At 42.9% G+C, this 23,704-nt stretch overlaps 3 protein-coding genes across 12 annotated transcripts in view; 2 read left to right on the plus strand and 1 right to left on the minus strand.

Moving 5' to 3' along the window:
- Window positions 1-23,704, minus strand: part of LOC146802199 (serine/threonine-protein kinase Nek5-like) — a 383,120-nt gene that overhangs the window by 253,936 nt on the left and 105,480 nt on the right. The gene's annotated exons all lie outside the window — the stretch shown is intronic.
- The window catches only part of LOC146802200 (uncharacterized), a 238,746-nt gene that overhangs the window by 3,048 nt on the left and 211,994 nt on the right, over window positions 1-23,704 (plus strand). For 6 of the 10 annotated variants that reach the window (XR_014967710.1, XR_014967711.1, XR_014967716.1 and 3 more), the window contains exon 2: window positions 21,374-21,453. The exons of the other annotated variants lie outside the window; for them this stretch is intronic. The gene's annotated coding sequence lies outside the window, so the exon portion shown is untranslated. The remainder of the gene's footprint in view (window positions 1-21,373; window positions 21,454-23,704) is intronic. 10 annotated transcript variants of the gene reach the window in all.
- LOC146802201 (uncharacterized) lies at window positions 2,943-4,853 on the plus strand. Its single transcript, XM_085620656.1, has one exon. The coding sequence runs from the start codon at window positions 2,943-2,945 to the stop codon at window positions 4,851-4,853; it is 1,911 nt and encodes a 636-aa protein (XP_085476782.1).

Here is a 23,704-nt window from a genome sequence, read left to right on the forward strand (position 1 = left end):
CTTTCTTTCCTCCACTAACAAGGCCTGGCAGATTATATTCTTGGCTTCCTCCAGCAGCCTGTGGCCCTGTAAATTATTATGCAATGCCATTTGTTCTTCCACCTGCCAGCCCCATCCTTCAGGGGAAGATGTGACAGACTCCATAGAAGACCAAATAGTAGCTGTCACTGATAACCACCTCGGTGGTTGCGTGTGTTCTACTTTTGTTGTTTTTTTTTTTTTTTTTTACCACAAATGGATAAACGGGTACACTTGTAAAGCAGATGGCCTAAGACATTGGTCTGTTTTGGGAAGTGATGCTGGTGACATGGGTATCTATCTATCATGATATTTTTGTAAAACAGCCCTTGTTTTCTTTCTTCTTACCTGGGGTGCCAGAAGACACGTAAGAAAGTATTCATATGGCCCACTACCTAACAAACTTTTTAATTTTGCTAAATAGCTGTAGAAAAGATTCCTTTGTAGAAGTGCCTCTTGGGACAGGACATTTTATATAGATAGTATGAGTGCGCAATGCACACAACAAACTGAATCATTAAGAGGTGCTATTAGAAAAAAAAACAAGGGTAAGCTTTTCATGAACGTAAAGAGTTGATGTGGACCTGCCTGAATGCGGGCTTGCAGATTACACATTATTGTCCACAAGCGCTCAACCTACTGGGTTATCTGCCTCACCTACTGTTCTAGGTGGTGGAACAGCAGAGACGTGGCCTGAGAGAGGACCAGTGGTGCTCAGTGTAGTGGACCTGCACTCGGCAGTGCAGTTACCCCGAGAGCAGCACAGCCTTACAGAATAGGAGGGAAGAGCAAAAGTAACATAGCCGGCTCTGAATGTGAATAGAAGGCATGGAGCGAATCAGGAATTTGTTCCTTGAAGCTGTTCAGATTTTCATGAACAGGAAGCAGTCTCCTTCACTGCTAACAAACCTTCCGGAAGCTGAATATGACCCAAAGTGTCCTTGACATGAGCACAGTTATCCCAGTGTCACCTTTACATTATTGTACATGGTCCCACCATTGCCTGTAGTCTTCCTCCTGTGTGTGCATCTTGGTGCAACTTAGTTTTTAAAAATTATTATTACTATTTGGTGTTCATTTAAACTGCATGATGAACCATACATTTCTATAGATGACAAGATTGTACCACACCGCGTGGTTCATGCAGTCAGTTACAAAATGCATCCTGTTAAAGGTCATAATATCTGAATTCCCACCGTCCCTAACAGCATAAAAGACAAGAATAATGAAGTGGTTAAATTACTTTATAGTTGTGTAATATTTGGCTGGGTAATCAAGCAAAGGGGGACATATGGATTCAGGCTCTATTGATAATAGTGGCTGTTTTTGAAACCCATTCCATGTCTAAAGTATTCCACAGTCTTAAGTACCAATGTCAAGCAAAGGCAGTTTTCCTTATCCAAAGAAGCTGCCAGAGTGTTTACCACCAATGCCAAGCAATTCCACATCAGTGCTCCGCCGGCCTCTGTTTGATGTTTCAACAGAGGGGTCTCTGCCCAAATTAGACGCCTATCTTCCTTGGGAGTGGGTTTCTTAATATTGTTTTCATGGCAGTTGTTGTTTTGTTTTAGAAGGGTTTTATTTGTGGGCAAATGAATTGTGTGCTCATGATTTATATGGCTGTAGATACCAGTTGTCCAGTGCCTTATAATTAGGGCTCCCGGTTTTATGGTATTTATATTTGTGTCATGTCTGTATTTATCCATATGTAATTTTTGCAAATTTTACCTGTATTTATCCATATTTATTTTAGGTGTTGCGAAATTCCGATGAAATGTGTGTATTTCTGCATTTATTTAACCAGTTAATGTGCCCTCTTGCCTGAACACCTGACAGGTTTCAATGACACACACATCTATATATATATATATATATATATATATATATATATATATATATACACACACTCACACGCAGGTGGCAAATTATGCACGTGCAAGAAAGTATGTACATCATCTTTCGCACACGACTTGCATAACTTACTTATTAATATTCTTGCGCTATGGCCCTATTTTCCCTAGACTGCTTGCAACAGGGCTGGGCACTATAGCCTGCAAATTCCCTAAAGAATGTGTTCTTGACAACTCGCAAAAAGGCTCCAATATGGGCTGATGTTGAAAATGACCACCCCACAGATCTCTCCAACCATGCCATCTCCGGAACACAATTATACACAAATTTTATATGGCCAGCCCCTTGCAGTAACCAGCTAAGTGGATGAATCACATGATGTGCCATATTGTCATTTTTGCAAAGTTAACACAATAGCTGGGCATGTGCACCTCCAGTAGTACCAGTTTAACACCCAAAGCTAGCAGTAAGCAACAGAAATCTGACGATTCAACCATCGCAATGGGGCTGCAACTGCGTGGCAACAGCTGTCTCTGTTTTTGGTAACTTTTGATCCATTTCAGGTGGAAACAATGAATTTTGGTAATATCTGCCGATTATGCAGCAGATCGATTTGCGCCGAATGTGTCAAATCTATAATTATGTGGAAAAATGCCTCTGTCTCGCAGTCTCACAATTCCAGTGGTCCAGCTTATGACCAAATATTTACAGGGGCAAACACAGGTGGAGATTTGTTGAAGGTTACTTTGCATTGCATATTGGGATGAGTGATAAACTGAGCTAGAATGCTAAGGAGATGGCTAGTACGTTGACCATGGGTGATGTGTGCAATGTGTTTTAAGGTTCAGTTATGATTTGACTTTGTCCTTTTGTGTGGGTTTTTTGGGTGATCAATGCAGGAGACCATGCACCAGACCAAAAACTGGGTTAAGCTCCTCACGGCTAACTTTATCGAACCAGGGATGTTGATGGATATTCTATCTCTTCCAATTGCAGATACTTGCCCTGCCACACAGCAGAGATTGTACAGCCCTCTACCAGGTCCCAGGAAGCTACAAACTAACTTTTTCAAAATGGGCAAGTGGTCAAAGTACAAGAAAGTGTACAGAAAGGAATGGGAGTCTGACCCCGAACTAAAAAAGTGGATTGCCCCTGTGAAAACAGATGAAGCAAAGGCAAACTGTAAATACTGTCACTTACAGCTGCGGGCCCACTACCATGATTTAAAGCTGCATGCATCCACAGCTAGACATCGTGCGCGCATGGACACACCTAGCCTAACCATGGCATCTTTTGCACAACCAGTTTGTCAGTTATCAAACGACCAGAAAAGGAGAGAGCTTAGGATTGCTGTGCAAACTGTATGTAGCACATCAATCAACAGCATTGACAGACTGGGAGAAATTTTAAGTGAAGAAGTTCCTCCTTTCCGTATGCACAGGACAAAGTGCACAGCTTTAATAAATGGACTTTTAGGCCCCTATTTCAAAGGTGAGCTTCTTCAAGATATGGGCAGTTCTCCGTATTCGTTGATCATTGATGAATCCACTGACATTTCTGTAAAGAAACTACTGTGCGTCTGTGTAAAATACTTCAGTAAGAAAAGTAGCAGAATTGTGAGTAGTTACCTTGGGATGATAGAACTGCAAGAGGCATGTGCACAAGACATTGCAAATGCACTCCTGGAGTTCCTCAAGGACAGCAGGCTTCCAATTGAAAATATGGTAGGGGTAGGTACAGATGGCGCAAGTGTGATGTGTGGCAAAAACCACTCCACATACACTTTGTTGAGAGAAAAGCAGCCTACTTTGCAGCTTGTACGGTGCATCTGCCACTCGCTCGACATCGTTGCTAGAAAAGCAATGCGGAGTTTGCCCAGCAATGTGGAGTTCATGGTGAGAGAAACCTACAACTGGTTTGCACATTCTCCAAAGCGCCAGGCAGTCTACACAGATTTATATCAAACTCTGGATGGAGGAATGCCATTGAAGCTTATTTCGCCATGTGAAACGCGGTGGCTTATCATGGCGGATTGTGTGGAGCGTTTTCTGGAGCAGTATGATGCTCTAAAGCTGCACTTTTGCAACGCATCATACGTAGAACATTGCTATGCAGCTAGAATGCTGCAAGAAATGTACAATGACGAGACAAATTATCTCTATCTTATTTTCCTGAAACCTATGTTGCTAGAAATTAAGGTAGTGAACAAAGCATTTCAGCTTGAATCTGGTGATGTCCTCCACATATTCCGGGATTTGCAAACTTTATATAGGTCCACTATGAGAAGAATTGTAAAGCCCAGTGTCTTCAGTACCAATAGCGAGAAGCAATTGTGTAATTTGGATCTTCAAAGTAGTGCCATTTATCTTGGGCAGCAGGATGCTGACCTTGGCCTTGACTTCCGTAAAAAGCTCCAAGAAAGCAAACTGCCTGATGCTGCCAAGGACTGCATAGAAAAACGGTGCACAGACTTTGTTAAAGTTCTGGCAGCAGAGTATCAGATGCGCTTGCCAGATTCGCTGAGCCTCCTAAGACATTTGGAGCTTCTGAAGCCCCAAAATGTGCTTTCAGATTCTAAACCTCTGGTTACGGACTTGCCAAAAGAATGTTTTGCAGACCCAACACACATATTAGAAACGCAGTGGCGAACAGTGACTTCATGTTCTTTCAATACCTCTTCAGGCATGGAATCCTTTTGGATTGAAGTATTGAATTATAGAGATGCAGCTGGGAATCATCGGTTTCAGGAGTTGGCCATGGGCGCCATTAAACTTCTGACCCTACCCATATCAAATGCACAAGTGGAACGAGTGTTCTCACAAATGACCCTGCTTAAAAATGAGAACCGTAACCGAATGGGTCTGAAACTGCTATCAAATATACTCAACATAAAATTTGGACTAAAGCGCAATGGTCTTAATTCCTCTTCGTTCAAGCCCTCGCCGGAACTGCTAGCAAAGTTCAACAGCAGTATCTACAATTAATTGTTTTACTGTCTTAACATGCTGCTATTCTTGGCAGTGTTATCGCTACAATGGTTCGAGGCAATTCTTAACAATTAAAAAATTCATATGCATGGAAACGCAGAAACAATTGTCTGACCAAGAAATCCTGAAAAGGCACCCGGCATAGAGACAAAAGTTAATGCAAAAACATTTTTACTCACACGGCAATTAGAGAACAGCAATTACAAAACAGTTTAAGAATACTTAAAAGGTGCTCACATAGTTCCACAGGTGACAGCACTAAAGACCTAATGTACAGTGTGAACAAAAACAATGGCAGAGGGAGTCAAACTTTAAAAACAAAAGTCCAACAAATAGCACAAATAGAAGATCGCAATCAATGCTTCCTCATAAGTATGTGCCGCAAAACAGGCGCCAACTGTGTTTGGACCTACAATGGTTTCAAGGTCTTCCTCAGAAGAAGGGAATTATTACGAGAGCATCCAAATCAAATACTTTGTATAATCCGAGACAAGCGTACTCAGATAAAATGTAAAAGGGACCACATAAAGACAGCATCAGGAGTCCAACAAAAAAATGTATCATAAAACAGCATTTCTTAAATTTAGTGCCACTGTAGTGTCCGGTACAATTGTCAAAACCGACCCCATCACAATACAGAGCGCAAAACACGAACACGGCTGGACTAGTCAAAGCAATCTGCACATCGGTCCCCGTCAATGCGGTGGAAGCGTGACCTTCTCGGCGTCTTAACGCCGGGACTCTTGCTCTTCCACCGCATCGCCGGGACTCTCGCCCTTCCACCGCATTGCCTGGGAGTGATTTGCGGATTGGTTTGGCTAGCCCATCTGCGTTCGGGTGCTTTGGGCTCTGAATTGCAAACGGGCCAGTTTATACATTTGTACCAGACCCTACAGTGCCACTAAATGGATGACGTGCTGATTTTAGGATTATGTTCTTTTGTTGGACTTCTAGTGCTGTCTTTATGAGATCTCTTTTGCATTATATCAAGCTACATTTGTTTCGGAAGATACAAATTATTTGAACTGGTTGCTCTTTTAATAATACCTGTGTCCTGATGATGGCCTTGAAAACCTTATAGGTCGAAACGCCGTCGACGTCTGTCTTTGGCATATACTTATGAGGAAGCATTGATTGTGATCTTCTGTTCTTGTTATTTGTTGGCCTTTTTATGTTTTGAAATTGTGTCTCTCTTTGTCATTGTTTGTGTTCACACTGTACATTAAGCCTTTAGTGATGCCCCCTGTGTAACTATGTGAGCACCTTTTTAAGTATTCTTAAACTGTTTTGTAATGGCTCTTCTATATTTGCTGTTTTAGTAAAAATGTTTTTGTATAAACTTTTGTCTCTATGCTGGGTACCTTTTCTGGATTTCTTGCTTAGATGATTTTTTTCTGTGTTTTCATGCATATGAATTTTTTAATTTGTAATAATTGCCTTGGACTATTGTAGCTATAACATTGTTTATTTACCCCAGGTTTGGGGAATAGTGTTGCTCCTGTTGGTTGTAAACGCTATTCTTGCCAGTGGCAGGACATTTTGACCCACCTCAACCTGCCACTGCCAGACTCTGGAGAATGCTGCTACATTCTGCACTGCCTGAAGCATTTTCCACACCTCAACCTGCCACTGCCAGACTCTGTGATGCTGCTATTCTTGGCAGTGCCACTGCCAGACTCTGAGATGCTGCTAGCCTTCACCATGCCACTGCCAGACTATGGGCTGCTGCTAATCCTGGCAGTGCCTGGTCCAGAAGAAGACGTTTGTGCACCTTAACCAGTCAGAACAATGTGACCCACCTCAACCTGCCACTGCCAGACCCTGAAGGATGCTGATAATCTTGGCAGAACCACAGACTGAGATGCTGCTAGCCTTCACCATGCCACTGCCAGACTATGGGCTGCTGCTTATCTTGCCAGTGCCTGGCCCAGAAGAACTCTTTGGCACAATTGAACTTTCCACTGTCTGAACAAGGATCTACCATACTGTTGCCTGGCAAAAAACAGGAGATGGCGCTTGTGTGAGTCTGCAGAATGCACTTGCACTTTATCAGGTATCAGCTCATGGGACCAGCAAGCCCTGCACACCATGCCTCGAACTGCTCTCTTCTGATGAGTACCAAAAAGTACGAAACATACGTAATTTGCGTATGTAAAGAGATGTTCAGCATTGCTTTGGGAGAATTCAAACAAGTGTAAAAAACATGAAGCATTGGCCTATATTGCCGTTATTCTGGGAGGCCTGACGTGAGTATGCAAGCTGAAGAGCACCTTTCCCAAGAAGAACGTTTCCGCACTTGCAGTCCCCCAAATTGAACCCAGAATATTTTGGGCCGGCTTGCTCCACACCATGCGATATCAAGTGAGTGACAGTTTTCCTGACAGACCAACTTTGATTTCAGTGTACAAAATGTAAGTTATCTGATTAATATGGGAGGTATTGAAATAGAAGTATATTTGTGAATGTTGTAGTCAGGCTACACGTAAGTTAATGGAGTGGCAAAATTGGGCTACTTTTTGCTACTTTGGGCTACCGTTTCGTTGCTTTTGGGCTTGAAAGTTGTGAAAAAATCTGGCAACCCGGCTCTGCCTCTGTGCTTGGCTTTCATTGTGGATCCAGCCCAGTACATCGTGTTTTGGAAGACGCCTAGTTACAACCTGCTGGCTGACTTGAACCCCAAGATTTCCCTTGCCTCCTTGTGGATTGTTTTTCCTTCATCCTGAAAACTTTGGCCTCCTGAACACACACGTTGTTCTGCAGTCGTTACGAGCGAGGTGTGGCACTGGTCACGGACTTCAAAGACCCGACTCTCCCTCTCCAACGCGAGGACGCGCAACACCAATCAGATAAGACTTTATTATTTTCTTTTGTCACCCTTTTTGTATAACGAAGTGTCCTAGCAGCCGTTCCTCTCTAAACGCGCTGGTTTCCCCACCCCACGGAGGTTTCCGTATGTTCGTCTTCGTTAAATGAAAACGTTATCTTGAATCCCAGAGAGTACGCGTTGGTTAGTAGGCTCCAGCTGTCAGCGCTTAACCCTTCCCCTGCATTTTTAGCAACGCGAGGACGCGTTAATCAAGGAAGCAGTGCTGTTTCTGGCATTTACGTTTTTGTGGCTCGCAGCTCTTTATCTTTGGCTGCGTGATGCAGCATGGACTAATTTTTGTAGGATAAAAGACCTCGTTTCCTACTCCCCGCTCTCCTTTATAAGAACCTATCAGAGCCTAACAGAGAATTCATCTGGAATACAGGCGGAACATTGTTTTTGTTCATGAGACTGGTGAAGACCAATTTTTATTGATTAAAGAGACCAGAGTTATTCAGACTCCAGCATCATTAATGAAATTGGTTCCTAAAACACATTTATAAAGGTAGGTGTGAGATAGCGCACAACCCATTAGTTAAAAGCACAACCTTAGACTGTTGTGTAGGTGTTAATAGTGGTTTCCGATGTAATATGTTATGTTTTGTCGTTATCTATAGATATTACATCCAGTGAACTGGACCCGCTGCTTCTGGCTGTTCTGGACCCTGTCAAATAATCCTACTTGGTCTCTTCATTTTTTGGCGATAGTTGTCGTCCTCTAGTATATATATTTAAATCTACTGGGGAGACGGTATCATTGAGAAAGGAAGAGATTCTCTCTTCGCTCCTGGGGAACGTGGTACTTCTGCTTGGGATTCCAGCCGGTCTCTGACATTATGTTTCCCTCCTTTCCTTTCAAGTACTATTCCATACATCAATTGTGGGTGAGGAACTTACTGAGTTTCAGTATTATAATGTAGAGCTCCAGTGTGCTCATCTAACACCCCTTTCAGTATTAATGCTGCTATTTGTATGTCTTGCACACCCTTGATATTAATTGTGCTGAATGCTACATTGCCTCGAATGCCTGTTCTTTATGAGCTTTGGTTTTCTTTGTTACAACATTCATGGCTTCTTCTTTGGATACTTCTTTTCCTCTGACTCTATATGTGATCTCGGGGCAGCACTGTTATTATTATCCTTTCATTTTGTTTATGTTGTTACGATCCTTGACATAAATAAAACGAGGGAAGGTTTGTTTATCTTATGGCAGGCCTCCTCTCAGACCAAGTCAACAGAGCCCTTGGCCTCCACTCCTGAGCCTGTGGACTGTCTGCACATTTAGAGAGCCCCTTCAACCTGGGGTGGATCTCTGTAATGTAAGTGCATCCATCTTAATGGCAGATGCACCTTTATCACATCTGAATGTCAAGAGGTGCTCCATGTCTTTTTCAGTCTGGTAGCATTCTCTTTTGCTTTTCAGCAACAAAACCCCTTTAAAGGGGTTAGTTGCTGAAAAGCAGAAGACACATGTACCTGATGGGAAGGAAGCTTTCTCCATGTGTGTCGGGCATTTCTGGGAAGAAAACATTAGCGGTGGTTAGCCTGCCCGATAGTACTTCCCACAACTCTAAGGGCCTCATTGCGGTGGCTGTGGCAGCAGGATTGGGACCACCCGACAAGTAGTCGGTGGTCCCACCCGCCATATGATGATACAACAGCAGTGTAGGTGGTCGGAAACATGCCTTTTTATATTGCGACTTGTGCTGCGGCCCAAAAAAGGGCAACAGCACAAGCCGCAATAGAAAAAGGCATGTATTTGAACATCCATGCACCGTGTACCAGGCACCATGTGATTCCTGGCACAAGGTGCATGGATGTTTTGGTTTGGGGGGAAGCACATGTGCCCACCTGGCCACATAACGGTGGCCCACGGGGGACGAGGGCTGGCTAGGGGCCCCCAAACTCCTTTTCCCACATCCTTTCTATGGTGGTGGGACTGCCATGAAAAGGCTGTGGAAATGGGCATCAGAATCCCTACGTCGGTGCCTGTGCAGGCACTGCCTTCTTTATAGGGATTACTGTCTGACCACCGCCTGATGGGGTCCTTTAACCCGTCAAAGGTGTCGGTCTTTCCCCCGTCCGCTGCGCTCTGACCGCCGGTATTATAATCTGGCAGTCTGACCTCTGCCCTAGATGTCGGGTAGAACCGCCACCGATGGCCTGTCAGTGGCTGTCCGCCCAAAATCGTAATGAGGGCCTAAATGGGGTGGGAGAACTGGAAGCAAAGTGGAGCAGGAGCTCCAGCAAACTTCTCTATCCAGCCTTCCATACACCGATGCCTACATTTTGTGAGGAGTCAGAGGCTTTCTTTATCTAAAAAATAAATGAAACTCTCTGAGCAGATATGGCCAAATAAAACATAAGTTTCTTCTCTTGTCCTTCCAAACACAATCCACCATGTATGTTTACCTACTATTTGCTTCCTTTGCATACTGATTTGCTGACATCCCTTTCCTGTTCTTCATCTAAGTCTCCCCTAGGCCGCTGCCCGGTGTGCTTTCTATTTTCCTCTTTGCTCACTGTTAATATTTCTTTGCAAGAAGGTATAGTTCCACCATCTGTGAAAAAAGGGTCAGACACATATAACCCTTAGGATGAGGGAGCCATTATATATCCAATGACCTGGAGACAGCACCTGTGGACAGCACAGTGATATGGGGCAATGCCAGACCCTTTCTTGACACAATAGCAAGGGGCTTTGCCAGACAGTATGATGGGCACAGGAGACGGAAAATGAGTAATTAGCAAGACAGGAGACCCAGAGTAAGATTTACCAGTGATTCCTGGGGTGGAAAGACATGCTAGCATAGAGAGTTGGTAGAATGTATCCAATGATGCTGAAAGGTCAGTGTGAATAGGAGGAGGTTACAATGGGCTTGGCTTCCTACCTTCATGCCAGGAGAGAAAGTAGGAAAGGACAGCTTGGAGAGCGGCAGAAGTGGTGCCATTCCATGTGCTAATGCTCAATGACCACCCACAGAGGAGAAGTCATCAGACATATCTCTGTGAAAGGGTACATTCCCCTCCTCCCAAGCAATGCTAGTTCCAGTAGCAATTTGCTATTCCCAAAAGGAATTAGCTTCTGAGTTAGTTTCTGATGTGGATGTCTGCAGACATTCTAATGTTATGCCTGACTGCCTGGGACTTGAACAGGTCTTCAAATAACTCTGCTCCCCTTGTATTTCCTTGTATGCTTTAGCCCATCTAGCTAAGGGTTGCCAATACCATTTTGGGTCTGTTTTTATTTGAATTTGTTTTATGTTCTCATTCCTTTTTTAGGTCTCGCCTGACCCAGCGCATGCGCTGGTCTGGCGAGACTTATTGAGAGGGCTCCAAAAAGTGCTACCAGGCCAGCCTAGAGCTACCGTGCATGTGCGCGGGCGCACGCGCCGCGCTTGACCGCGATTACTTTGACCTTCGCGGCCGCAGGGCCGCTTGGCATAGCCAATAGGTCTCGCTTTTGGGACCTTACAAGTATTTAGTTATGCAACTGTTGCATGGCTAAACACATAAGGTCCCAAAGGTGAGACCTATTTGCTATGCCAATGCTTGTTTCTTATATTCCCCCTTCAGGTTGCCTGGCCTCCCATTTTTATTTTTTTGTTATTTTAACTTGCTTTTTAGTAGGTGGTATTATTTGTTTATCCCATTTTTTGCCTGACTTCTACCTAGCCCTATGGGCGGAAGGGAAAATTTGTGCTTGCTACCTTGCACATAGCCATCTCCTCTACTGCCTCAGGGCTCGCTCCAAAATAGTGTTCACAGTGCAGACGTGCTAATTGTATGCCTGACTGCCTGGACCCTCCACAGGACCTTGAAATTATTTGCCCTCCTTTTTCCCCCTTTTTATTCCCTTGAATGTCTCAGCACTGTGGCTAATGGCTCTTTCAGACCTGTTTTTATTTTAATTTATTTTATGTTCTATTTTTTTTTTTTTTACGTGTACTTTCTCCTTGAGGGTGCCTGGCAGCTCATTTTAATTTATTTGCTATTTAAAATTCGCTTATAGTTCGCAGTATTATTAGTTTGGCTCATTTTCTGCCTGACGTCTGCCTGGCTGTGTGGATGGGTGCAGACGTTTGTACCTACTCCCTTTCCCCAAAACACCTCCTCTCCCGTTTCAGGGCTTCCACAAAATGGAACCTGCAGTGTGGATGGACTAATTGTATGCACGACTGCCTAGACCCTGCACGTCTTTGAATAACTTTACCCCCTTTTTATTTCCCTGTATACTTCAGCCATCCACATAATAAGGGTTGCCTGGCCCTTTCAGACCAGCTTTATTTAAATTTGTTTTATGTTCTCATATATCTTTATACCTTTTTGTTTGTACTTCCCACTTGTTATCATAATTAGCGTTTAGTTAACATTATTTGCTTGGCCCCCTTTCTGTCGGACTCATCTGGCCCTGTGGGTGGAAGTGGAAGTTTTTGCTTGCCCCATATCCCAGAGGTACCTCCTCTTGTGCATTCTACAAAATGGCGCCTGCAGCATGGATGTGCCAAGGGGCAGCAAAAGCAAGCTCGTCTTCACCCGTTTATGCCCATTTCACACTTAGCAACAGAAACAGTGGCCCTTCAGACCCCCATCCAAGGTAGTTTACCTGCTTATTTCTTGCACAGCCTCAACCACTGCTACACCTCTCCATCCTGCTCCATCACCTCATCTTTAAACATAGATGGCCTTTTCTGTTGCCCTGTCTGCAAGTTTTCCTACAATATCTCTTCCTACAATGACTCAAATGACTCTGCTCCCCACTCACTTGCTACCCATGTGGGGTCTTTCAAACTCACTAACTCGGGGTCCTATAACATAAACATCTCTGTCTCAACTGCCTTTACATTAACACCTGTTCCTCACACAGGCACCAAATCAAGACTTGGGACCTCAATGACTCCTGCTTCCCTAATGATCTCTTTCACACAGAGACATGGCTCAATATTTGCAGCAGGACAGGCATCACAAAGTGGGAGGTGGAGCTGCTATAATCCATCAGCACACACTAACCTGCAATGTGCTAGCTACCAAGTCACATAACTGGCTCAAGTATATTATTTTCAAACTGTCCTCTAACACACTTCCCATCATCTGTGGTGCTGTTATATATTGGCCTCCCAGCCCCAAGAAAGATGTTGGATCCGAACGCATGGAACTGATCACTCCCTTTTCTCTTAAATACCAAAAAATGATAATTCTTGCTGATTTTAATTTCCACTTGGATGACCTCAATAACCAGGACTCCTCCTGTATTCTCCTTAATGAGTTTAACCTGTGGCCTACATCAATTAGTCCTCATTCCCACTCATCAAGCAGGGCACGCATTAGGCCCCTCTTTTCTAATCTTCAGAACATCACTTTTTATCCTCCTCTTCCGGTAATTTGGACCAGTCAACATCTGATAAATGTTCAGATCCCTTCCCCGCATCACTTGTGATGCACTGATCTCACCAATCAGCCTACCTATCAGAGCCTGGAAACCACTGTCTGAGTACCTCCCCCATCCGAAATACTAAAAGGCAACTGCAGTTGATTATCTTAATTGTAATTTTCATTTGTAGAGCGCATAATCACTGTCAGGTCTCTAAGCGCTGTGAGAGAGAGCCCTACCCTAGCACGTGAAGGGGATGTAGGTGATTAGGTTGTGCCCCAAGCTTCCACAAAGAGGAGTGTTTTTAACTTCTTCCTAAATGGGAGGCGGGCATGTTCCTTACGCAGTTTCTCCGGCAGCTTGTTCCATTGTACAGGCACTGAGGTTGAGAAGGGTCTGCCTCCTTAAGAGGTCATGCTAAAGCAGGGGCAGGGCAACAGCCCGGCCTCCGAGGACCGTAGTGACCTGCTAGGAGTGTAGGTTGCTAAGCAATCTTTAATGTACGATGGGGCTTGGCCATAAATGGCTTTGTAAGTGATGCAAAGGCCCTTAAACCTAGTTCTCTGCCTGATCGGGAGCCAGTGTAGCTGGCGCAGGAGTGGGGTAGCCTGGGTCCTCCTAGGCAGTCTAAAAATCAGTCTCGCAGCATCATTCATAATGACCTATAATCTGGTAAGCAGCTTTTCTGGAAGGCCGATGTACAGGGACTTCCTGTAGTCCAGTCGTGACTCTATCATGGCCGATACTGCCGTTCTGAGTGTTGTAACTTGATCACTTAGTCTGTTGATGTCATTGCCCCTCCTAAAACCTTCACTACCCCAAACTTCCATCTGCAAAAAGGTACCTAGAGAACTCGAGGGTCAATGTAAGGGACTGGAGCGCTCCAGGAGAAGCATACATTCGGCACACTCCTAAACCTATCACCGAACTCATCAGACATACCACCCTTCTTATAAAACTTCCCCTGACCCTGAAGTCCTGTCTAATTACAGTCCAATCACTCGTTTACCTTTGCAAGATAAAGTTTTTTTTTTAAATTGTCAACCTATAGCTGTCATTCTGTCTGGAAAACAACAACCTTCTAGGCACCTCTCAGTCAGGTTTCTGAGCCACCCATAGTACCGAAACAGCTTAATTTTGCAGCCACTGATGACATTTGCACTATGGAGGATCATGGCACATCAGTCACATTAATCCTTCTTAATATCCCAGCTGTGCTGATAGGGTGTCCCACGCTATCCTCTTAAGATGAGTCAGGCATCTGCCTTGATACCCTTGCATGGATCTGATATTTTCTATCTGAGAGATCGCAACCCATTTTTCTTCCACCTTTCCTTTCCAACTCATCTCAGGTGGTTTACACAGTACCCATGGGCTCATCATTCAGTGCTACACTCCCCAATGTGTACATGGCTAACCCTTAGCAATAATGTCAGATGTTTAAGCTTCAAAATCATCTCTTTTAAGCCATAGATATCCAGCGTAATATTTCCGTCTCCGACAATATCACTGCTACCTAAACCAGCTTGAATGCCTGTGTGCTTCAAGTCTCCGACTGAATGTGAAACAATTGCCTACGCCGAACAGTGATAAAATCAAAGTGCTACTGAGCGGTTAAACTACATTTAATTGGGCTGAAGACTGGTGGTCTTCTAAGCTGGGGAGCATCTGTTGTCCCACCAACACCACAAAAAATCTGGGTATTGTACTAGACAACAATTTGCTGTTATGTGGTCGACCAAATCAATTCAGTCTCTGCTTCTTACTGTGGCATCCTCCGCAAAAGTTTCAGTTGGATCCCCATCACATTACGCACAACTAAAACTCAGTCCCTTGTTACCAACCAAATTGACTATTGTAATGGACTATATATCAGTCTTCCAACTTACCTGACAAAAAGACTCCAAACTATCCAAAAGGCGGATGCTTGGATGCCTTTCAACCTGTAGGCACGGGCCTCTATCTCTCCTAATCTCATGGTCCTCTCCTGGCTTTCTGTTCAGAAAAGGCTCTCTTTAAGCTTTTTTGCCACATTCATAACGCACAGGACAAAAGTGGCCCACAGTATCTCTATAAAAGAGTACCTTTACATCAACCTACTTGCCTCCTCCACTTTTGTCACCAGCAGCTGGGCACTAGCCCCTGCATTTGTTTGTAAAAAAAATTAATTACATTATTTTATTTTCCATGGGATTTTAAAACAATTTTAGTGTAATATATTTAAATTAATTAAACTATTTAATTAAAAAATAAGTTAATAGTGCATACCATTTTCTATTTTGTACTACATTTAAAATAAATATATACAATTAATGTAAATTAATATTTAATATAAAATAGTTTTACTAATTTAAAAAAAAATTAAAACTATAATTTACTATAGAGAGAGCTCCGCTTCCGATGGTGGGTATTTTACTAAAGTAAAGTATAGGGAAAAGTAAAAAAGTTTATAAAACTTTTATTTTGTTCTACATTTATAATAAATATATAACATTAATGTACATTATTGTTTAATACAAATATTTGTACTTTTTTCTCAATTTTAATACACTTTTTTACTTTTCCCTCTACTTTGGCCCGATGATGGAGATCTCCCTACGGTAAAGCATAGGTCTATCTTGATCAGTTCTCAAGGTCTCTACATTATCTCTCTAGGTTTCTAAATTGCCCCACCTGTAGAACAGTTTGGGATTCCACTGATTCCTCCAGCTTAGATATGTCCTCTTCCATTTCTCCGGTTACTTCAGCAAGAGATTCAATCTTTTCGAAGAGCTCAACCACCTTTTTCATTTAAATGTTCTAAATTAAACATATGTGTAGTTTGATTTGATTGTATTTCTAGTGCTTTACTTACAATTGCTTTCAATGATGTGTTTGTGAATGTATCAGTTAATGACGGGCTTGATGTCAAGGTCTCTTCCTGTACATGATGTATATTGGAAATCTCCTTATCCTTTCCTAAGTTATAGTGTTTTTTACACAGCAGGAGTAATGGTGTCACCACTTGGTTCCTCCAGATCACAGGTCCCAATGGGGACAGTTGACCATGAACATTCCCTCAGAGAATATGTGGCATAATCCATGGTGTAGGCACCTCACATTGGAATCTTGCACCTTATAGCAAGATCCTCATCTTTGCAGACCCTGGCACCTGTAAGCACCTCGTTGGCTTTCAGCAGTAGGTCTAGATTGTTACTTAACAATAGCTATTCTGTAGTGTAGGGTGCAGACCTCTTCAATGCATGTTGATTCTGGAAATGTCTTGCTCTCTCAGAAACACTGAGGGTGTTTCAGCTTTATAGAGGGGTTTTCCTGTGTGTTTCCTGCAGCAGGGATTATTTCTTATGTCCCCTGTACTGTGCAGGCCTGGGCGGTGAACTCTGCTCCATTCGTGAAGTTTTCTGCACTCCGTGGAGCTTGTGGACTGCAGAAAACTCCCCTCTGCATAGCGCAGCGGAGTTCTTTCCCAATTCGCACTCGCCAACGGTAAGGTGGCTAGAGCAAACTGCCGCTCACGTAGAATTTCTACCTGAGCAGCAGGAAGATCAGCGTAGACAGTAGCTTGGGACTCACTCTGCTGCTTGCGGAACTACGTAGAGTGTTTATGTCACTTTGCGGAGTTCCGCAAAGTGAACTCCACCAAGGCCTGGTTCTGTGATCCCTTGATTTTCATGGCTCCTGCCCACTTGCATTTTAAGGCTCTTGATGGTCTGCCATGTGGTCAGATTATATTTCTGCTGAATATTTTGCAACATTCATTATCTCAGGGGTAGGTGGCCGAGCATCAACAGAATTCATGCCATCCGATGTCTATGTGACATCAAGATCTCATGTTACAGACACTAGAGGTTTTTTTCATCACCTTGCTGGTTCCTAGGAAGAATGTCTGAAAAGTGTGGGGGTCTTCTTCCATCGGGGCTTTCTCAACCTGTTATGGGGGTTTGATTGTTCACATCACCGTACTAGAAGACAATGTACTGTCTGGGTTCTGGGTTTCGATTTTAAAGGCAATGGTAGTTTTATCATTTTGGTCCTCTGACCCGGTTTGTGCCTCTTCTGCCTGGGTTTGAAGCTGTCTCTCTGTTGCCTTCATTTGCAGGGTTCCCTTGATGTTGAGTGATCAGGTCATTCAGAGAAGGGAATGGAGATATTATATTTTCTGCTGCTTTTATCATTTTTTTGGGATACTTAAATAGCCTTCAGGTTTGACTTTCTCAGAAACTATGGAACTGAAAGAAAAAGGAAGACCTAATAGAGAGTGTCATCTGCTTCCTGTCCCCTGGATTATTCTTCCAAAAGCCCCTGAGGTTAAAATTAGGTTTCACGACCAGACCTGTACCTATCCCAATGCCTTCAACTTTATTAATCTCCATTTTAATCACTAATGTTTCTTCTTATAAGCATACCATCAGTTTATTTCAGTTTAATCAGTTATTAGCTTTTTTTATTCCTATTTGTAAAAAAGGTATAGAGCTAAACATTACTTTTCTTCATGCGATTTAATTTTTTAGATGAGCAGTGTTAAGTAATTAGTACATGATTAACTGTAAATTCCTCTACAGCTAAACACTAATGTACTAATTACTTATGGTACTGATCTAAAAAATTTAATTGTATGAGGAATACGATTGCAATAATTAGCAAATGATCAGCAAAAGATTTCTGAGTGAGCTGGATTTCTTTATAGACTTTCAAGAGAATGGCCCTGTTACTCCTACTTTTCAGGTTTCATTGTCAACCTCCCAACCACTGATAAATGAAGACATCAATCAACTGGTCTAAACTCAACAACCTTTAGGATCTCCTGAGGATGTGCTCCCTGCTCACATCCATAAGAAATTCTTATTGAATGAGGGAATGGCTGTTAGAGATATAATAAATTAATTTACTGAAGTGTTGGGAACCCCCACAAATATATCCTTAGCCCCAAGGGAGTCTTGCATATCGCACCCCCTTTGGAGAGAAGAAAAATGTACAGATGTCTCTCATGCTGCTCTATGAAGAGTTCATCTAGATTCCGAGTGATATAAATTAGGCACTCCTGCCAGATATACTCTTATATGCAGAGGTTATTTTAGATGTGTGAACTCGCTAGGGCTCCCAAAAACAGCAGACATGCACAGTTGTTGGTGTTATATAATAATAAATCGCTATGTATAAGGCTTCCTGTTTTCTGTTTTTACAGATTTTTACAGAAAAATACAGACAGAAAACAATGTGTTGTCTGTCTGCATTTATTTTTTAAAATGGATAAATACAGAAAATTGTGCTTCTTTTAGGTGACAGATTCTTCGTGCTGTCTTTCATGAATTATAGCCCAACAGCTGAGCAGATGGACAGCATGGGAAAATAAAAAAACAGGATGAAATTTCTTTAAATAACTGCATGTGCCGACATACATTTGGGGTATAATGCTAATATTCACCAGTGGATGTACTGTTATGTAATATTTGGCAGCTTAAGTAGCTAAAACACGACAGACCTCAAAGTATGAGTGTGCGTCTATTGGTTTAATAAGTATGAAAATGTACAGTTTTACCACTCCATTTATACGCAAACCACAAAATAAATACGGATAAATACAGATAAAATGGCCAAAATAGAAATATGGATAAATACAGAAAAAAATGGTAACAAAAGAAATACTATAAAACCGGGAGCCCTAATTACGTACAATCAGCACAAAAACCTTGAGTATCAAAAGTATGGACATAATTATGCGGATCTCAAAAATAAAAATCTAGAATAAGATGCATATTAGACAAACTCAAACCCATTGTATATTGCACACCCATAATATCTATAATGTTTTCAGCCTCATGATTATTTGTTTTGGCTGGATGAGTAGTATTTTCCCTATTTATTCCATGTATTATTCCCCGCATAATTTAGAAAGCTTCCAGCCCTATAGTAAGACAACAGCTCTCCAGCATTTTCCCCAAGCTACCAGCCTCTGTGTCTGCCCCTTCCAAATTGTTGGGTCTTTTTTTAACACCTTTCTTCCCAGGGACTCCCAATGGGGAGTTGAGGGGAAGTTATGCAGTCTCTCATATATACTCTCACAGAACAAATGATGCCTCAGTCAGAGACATGTGTGAAAGGCAAGCAAATGTGTAGAAACACATTTCCTTCAAACATTTGCTAAGTCAAAGCATAGTTTCATAGACCATAACCTTGCACATACACACTCTAATGAGTTAGATTATTCATGTTTACCAAACAATTAGGCCTGACTGTATGTAATATGTGTCATCAGAAAAACCCTGCTACACATGCCAATAGGTTTGGTACCAGATGTCTAGAAGACAGCAATTGTGATGTTCCTCTTGAAGAAGCCAACTTTAAACCGTGCTACCTTAGCATGCTATCTGCCTATTTCACAAGTTACGTTTACGTTTCTTTACAAATGCCTTGAAAAAGCAGCCTACAACTAACTTCAGAAGTTCATTGAGACAAATGATATTCTTCACCCTACGCAAGCAGGTTTCCAATCTGACTGTAGTGCTGAGACTGGTAGTCACTGCACCGGATGAACTTGGACTGTCTGCTGATACAACCCTGGCCAGCTGTATTTATTTTTCAGGAGATGTGGGCTGTGCTAAACATTGTAAATCATCAGATTCCCTCTGACTGGCTGAGGGGGTTGCAATACTTGGCAATGCTTTGGCCGGGTTTTGAGATTTTATCCACAGACAAAAGAGACTGTGCATGATCCCTTTAGGTCATCTTAATTGAAGCTACTACTCAGTGCACCACAGGGTTCCATTTGTCCCCACTACTCTTTAATTTATATGGTCTTCCTCTGGCTTTCCTGCTCCATTCCTATGGTTATACTTTTTCATGTATGCGGTCGACAGTCAAGATCATAAGATCATAAATGCTTGAAGAACTAGTGCAGCCAGTCTCCATCAAGTCTGGACACATGTTATGTGTGTTTGTTGTCTGCATTTTCAGGATTTCTTTAAACATTTCTCCCTCTGCTGTCTTTTGGTTAAGGCTGCAGAGCATGCTTGTTTATTCTTGCTCAATTTCGTTATCGGGCAATCAGCACTTTTGATAGCACCTGCTCAGTTGCGCATGTGCCATGTCAGAGGTTCTCCAGGGTCAGCCTTCTTCCAGCTCTGGCTTCTGTGGCCTGTTAGGCTGGAAAGCCACTCCCTCCTGTGACGTAGGACATCCTAGCAATTTGAATGCAGCCTGAGCGCACTATGCTTAAGCACTCTACTTCCCAAAAGTGATGTCAATCAGTGAGTGATCCCTTTTCCAAATCATCTCAGGGCAGGGTGGGATCATCAAGAATCACTGCTCCCTCCCCCTCCCCGTGACAAACTAAGAAAGGGATGGGGCGGACACAAAGCTGTCCAGAGCCTTGGAACGACTGCTCTCCTGCTCACGAGACACAATAACCTCAGGTTTGCTACCAGGAGTGGTGAAGAAGCACCAGAGTCAGTGAGAGGGGGAGAGGTCAGTCTTTTCTCCTCCCAGCTTGTTATCACGGCTCCTTCACCCGCTTACCCTCCTCCCGCTGTTACTGTTCCTTCCACGCCCACCTGCCTACTGTTAATTATAATTTACACACACACATTCTGACGTACAACCTTTGCAAGGTCTTTTCACTATTCATTCGGTACATAGGACATTCAAGACTAAGAACATTTACCAGGCAAATTGACAATTCAGCAGCTCGCAAAAAGATGCCTCCTTGAGCAGTACACCTGGACTTGTTTAACTCTCTTCTATGTTATCAGGTTTATCGCACACTTTTCTGTTATTCTGAACATAAGCCTTGATCTCAGCCAGCTACCAGGAGGTGGCTTTACAAAGTTACTGTTTACCCAGTGCATCTGGAAGAGCGTCCTGGGTGTCACAGGGTCTGGCTTGTATTTCCAGGCCAAGGCTGACACATACAAATATCTGGAAAATCATTCAAATATGTTTTTAACCCAGTAAAAATATCAACTGAAAACGTAATGAAAGCAAGTCAAAAGAATATTAATGCTGTCTAGACTTTTCCTAAATAACTTTTAAAGCAAACAGCTTTCAAGAAAAACTGTTATTCTAGTAATGTCCCCTGGCCCTTGGGGAGCCCCAAAACATGCACAAATGCCCAGTACTTTAACAATGGTGCCTAGAATACAGTGATCTAAGGGTGCTGCTGAAGGTGAAGGGTGGGTTGCTAGGAGCTTCCTCCGGAAAGGTTAGTTTCTCTTTCCATCTGAGACGGGCCAGAGGGAAAATGCAGGTCTCGCTCAACAAGGACTTCTCTGTTTACCCTGGCAGGTTGCTTGGGTTTCGCCAGACGCCACTTTCAGAGTTGAGTGAGTCAGTGTGTATCGCAGCGCCTTGAAGCACCCAATCAGGTGAGACCCCCCTTAACCCCATGCAGTGGGCACGCTGTATTCATGTAGCATGCTTTTCTTATCTTTCGTTTCTATGTTTGTGTTTTCTTTGCAAGAAAGAAGTGACATGAATGACTGGTCATTGGAATAGCATTTTGACAGCTTAGCACACAGTTTGTCTTGGCTTCAGGGCACTGAGGTGAATTAAAAAGTTCTTGGAGGGTGCGGGGAAGTGATGCGAGGTCAAATAAACATGCAAAACAGGGTAAAGGCCACAGTTGTGTAGTTGATATGAGGGTATGCATGAACAAGTAATGTGGCTATATGGACAGAGCCTGGAAATTGTCCTATTACCAGAGGCAATTCAGACTGAGTAAAATATAACAATGTGTTATGTGCAGCACTTAGCCAAAAGCGCGCTGTTTAAATAATGTATTAGTTGCATTATTGCTCAGTCACCTCAACACTGCAAATTTAATGTAAATGGCTTATGAGGTCTAGTTATAGGCAGCGTTAGCTGTATTCCACATGTATTGTCGTTCTTTGTCTAACAGAGGGCTTCAGAGGACTATTTCTTTATCACTGCAGGTGGATGGATGGATGGCTGTAGGGTGTATCATTCCGCCTGGGGTGCATGCATTGGAATGCAGGGATTATTTTACAAACTATTTTACAAGCTTAAATGCATCACTACACTCTCACATATATTCCGTCCGCTATACTATAATTGCAAATCCAGGGCCACCTTAAGCATGTTTTTGAGTTCTGGAAAGACGAATTTTGCCTCCCCCCTCTCTCCACTCTATACCACTTTTAATTTATAGCAAAGTCCAGCTCATTCACGGTCTTATGAAGACAACAAATTCTGAATTACATGTTAGATTTTCAGAAACAGTAAATGAAGAAGCAAAAGGGCATGCAAGTATTTCCATGAAATGGTATAGAAATGGAATTTGTTTAATCTAAAACCTGTGGCAAGGCTGGTTTTGCAAGATACCCATCTTCAGTTGAATAGCTCACTCATTGTAGGTCTTTGCTCCTGGGACTGACTCAGTTACTTAACGATAATCTTCAATTCCTATCTTCTGGTTTTCTCCCAGAAATTAGGTAGAACTAGCTGGCACTTTGCTGTCCAGAGTCATTAACCAGGTCTAAACTCTTTCTTTTGTACCTCTATATCACTTATTTACCCTACCATCTCTTGCAGCTGTACTCACCTATATCTGTCTCTCAACTACCTTTCTCTCAACTTCCATACATTTTTTTCCAGCTCGCTCAATATCTAAACTGTCCACCTCTCATTCTAAAGCTAGTCTCTCCCCCACTATTCCAGTATATTGCTTGTCTTAAAAAACAAGTCATAACATTTTTACGGAGTTTCTTTAACTTATACTGCGCGACTGCTCACCAACTTAAAACTTACTCCCCCAAAAAATATTACTAATCAAATAAGCAAAACCTATTTTTATTTTTTGTGTGGAATATATATATATATATATATAGCGCGAACTCGACCCGAAGGTATTGGAGCGTTTTACATAGCACCGTATTTACATTACACATTCAGGCACAGGGAGATTAAGTGATTTGCCCAGAATCACAGGACGTGGACGCGACCTCGAGGCTCGAACCCTGGTTTCCTGCACCAGAGGCAGCAGCGCAGCCAACGGACCACATCCTCGCCCCAGTGCATTTACCAATGCTTGTTAGAATCACCAGTAGCTGAGATTAATTCACAGTTTCCACCGATCACCTTTTAGTTTTCCTCCGAATTGTATGACTTGACATCTACCCCCTGTCTGAAATGAAAATCTATCTTGCAGCATGAACAATCTTTTGGTTTCCCATTGGTACATAACTGATAAAGTATGAGGGGTGGATGGATCTCGCAGAGTTTTACTCCACGGAATTCTGTGGGGATACCTAAAAACTCAGTGAGAGTCCACAGAGCAATGCGAGAGGTGGAGTAGCCATACATCACGCTGCTCACGCTGATTTTTAGTGCCGTGAACTTGTCCCACGCTGTAAAATCAGTGCAAACGGCACCATGTGGCTCGGCAGAGGGCACTGCTTCTTCCTGCCGCTCGAGTAGATCTTCTACTTGAGCGGCAGCTTTCTCAATGAGAGCGGTAGCAACGTGCCGCAACAGCCCGCATTGAAAAATAGTGTCGGGACTCATCCTAGTGCTTGATTTTCTTGTTTGCGCTAGCCAGCTTAATGCTGGCGAGCAGTGGGCGAGAAAAACTCAGCCACGCGGCGGGTGACAGAGTGA

The sequence above is a fragment of the Triturus cristatus genome, chromosome 8 (genome assembly GCF_964204655.1).
Source record: "Triturus cristatus chromosome 8, aTriCri1.1, whole genome shotgun sequence".
Lineage (NCBI taxonomy): Eukaryota > Metazoa > Chordata > Amphibia > Caudata > Salamandridae > Triturus > Triturus cristatus.

Excerpts from the sequence above, each read along its gene's own strand:
- LOC146802201 (XM_085620656.1), top strand. The coding sequence starts at position 2,943 with ATGGGCAAGTGGTCAAAGTACAAGAAAGTGTACAGAAAGGAATGGGAG.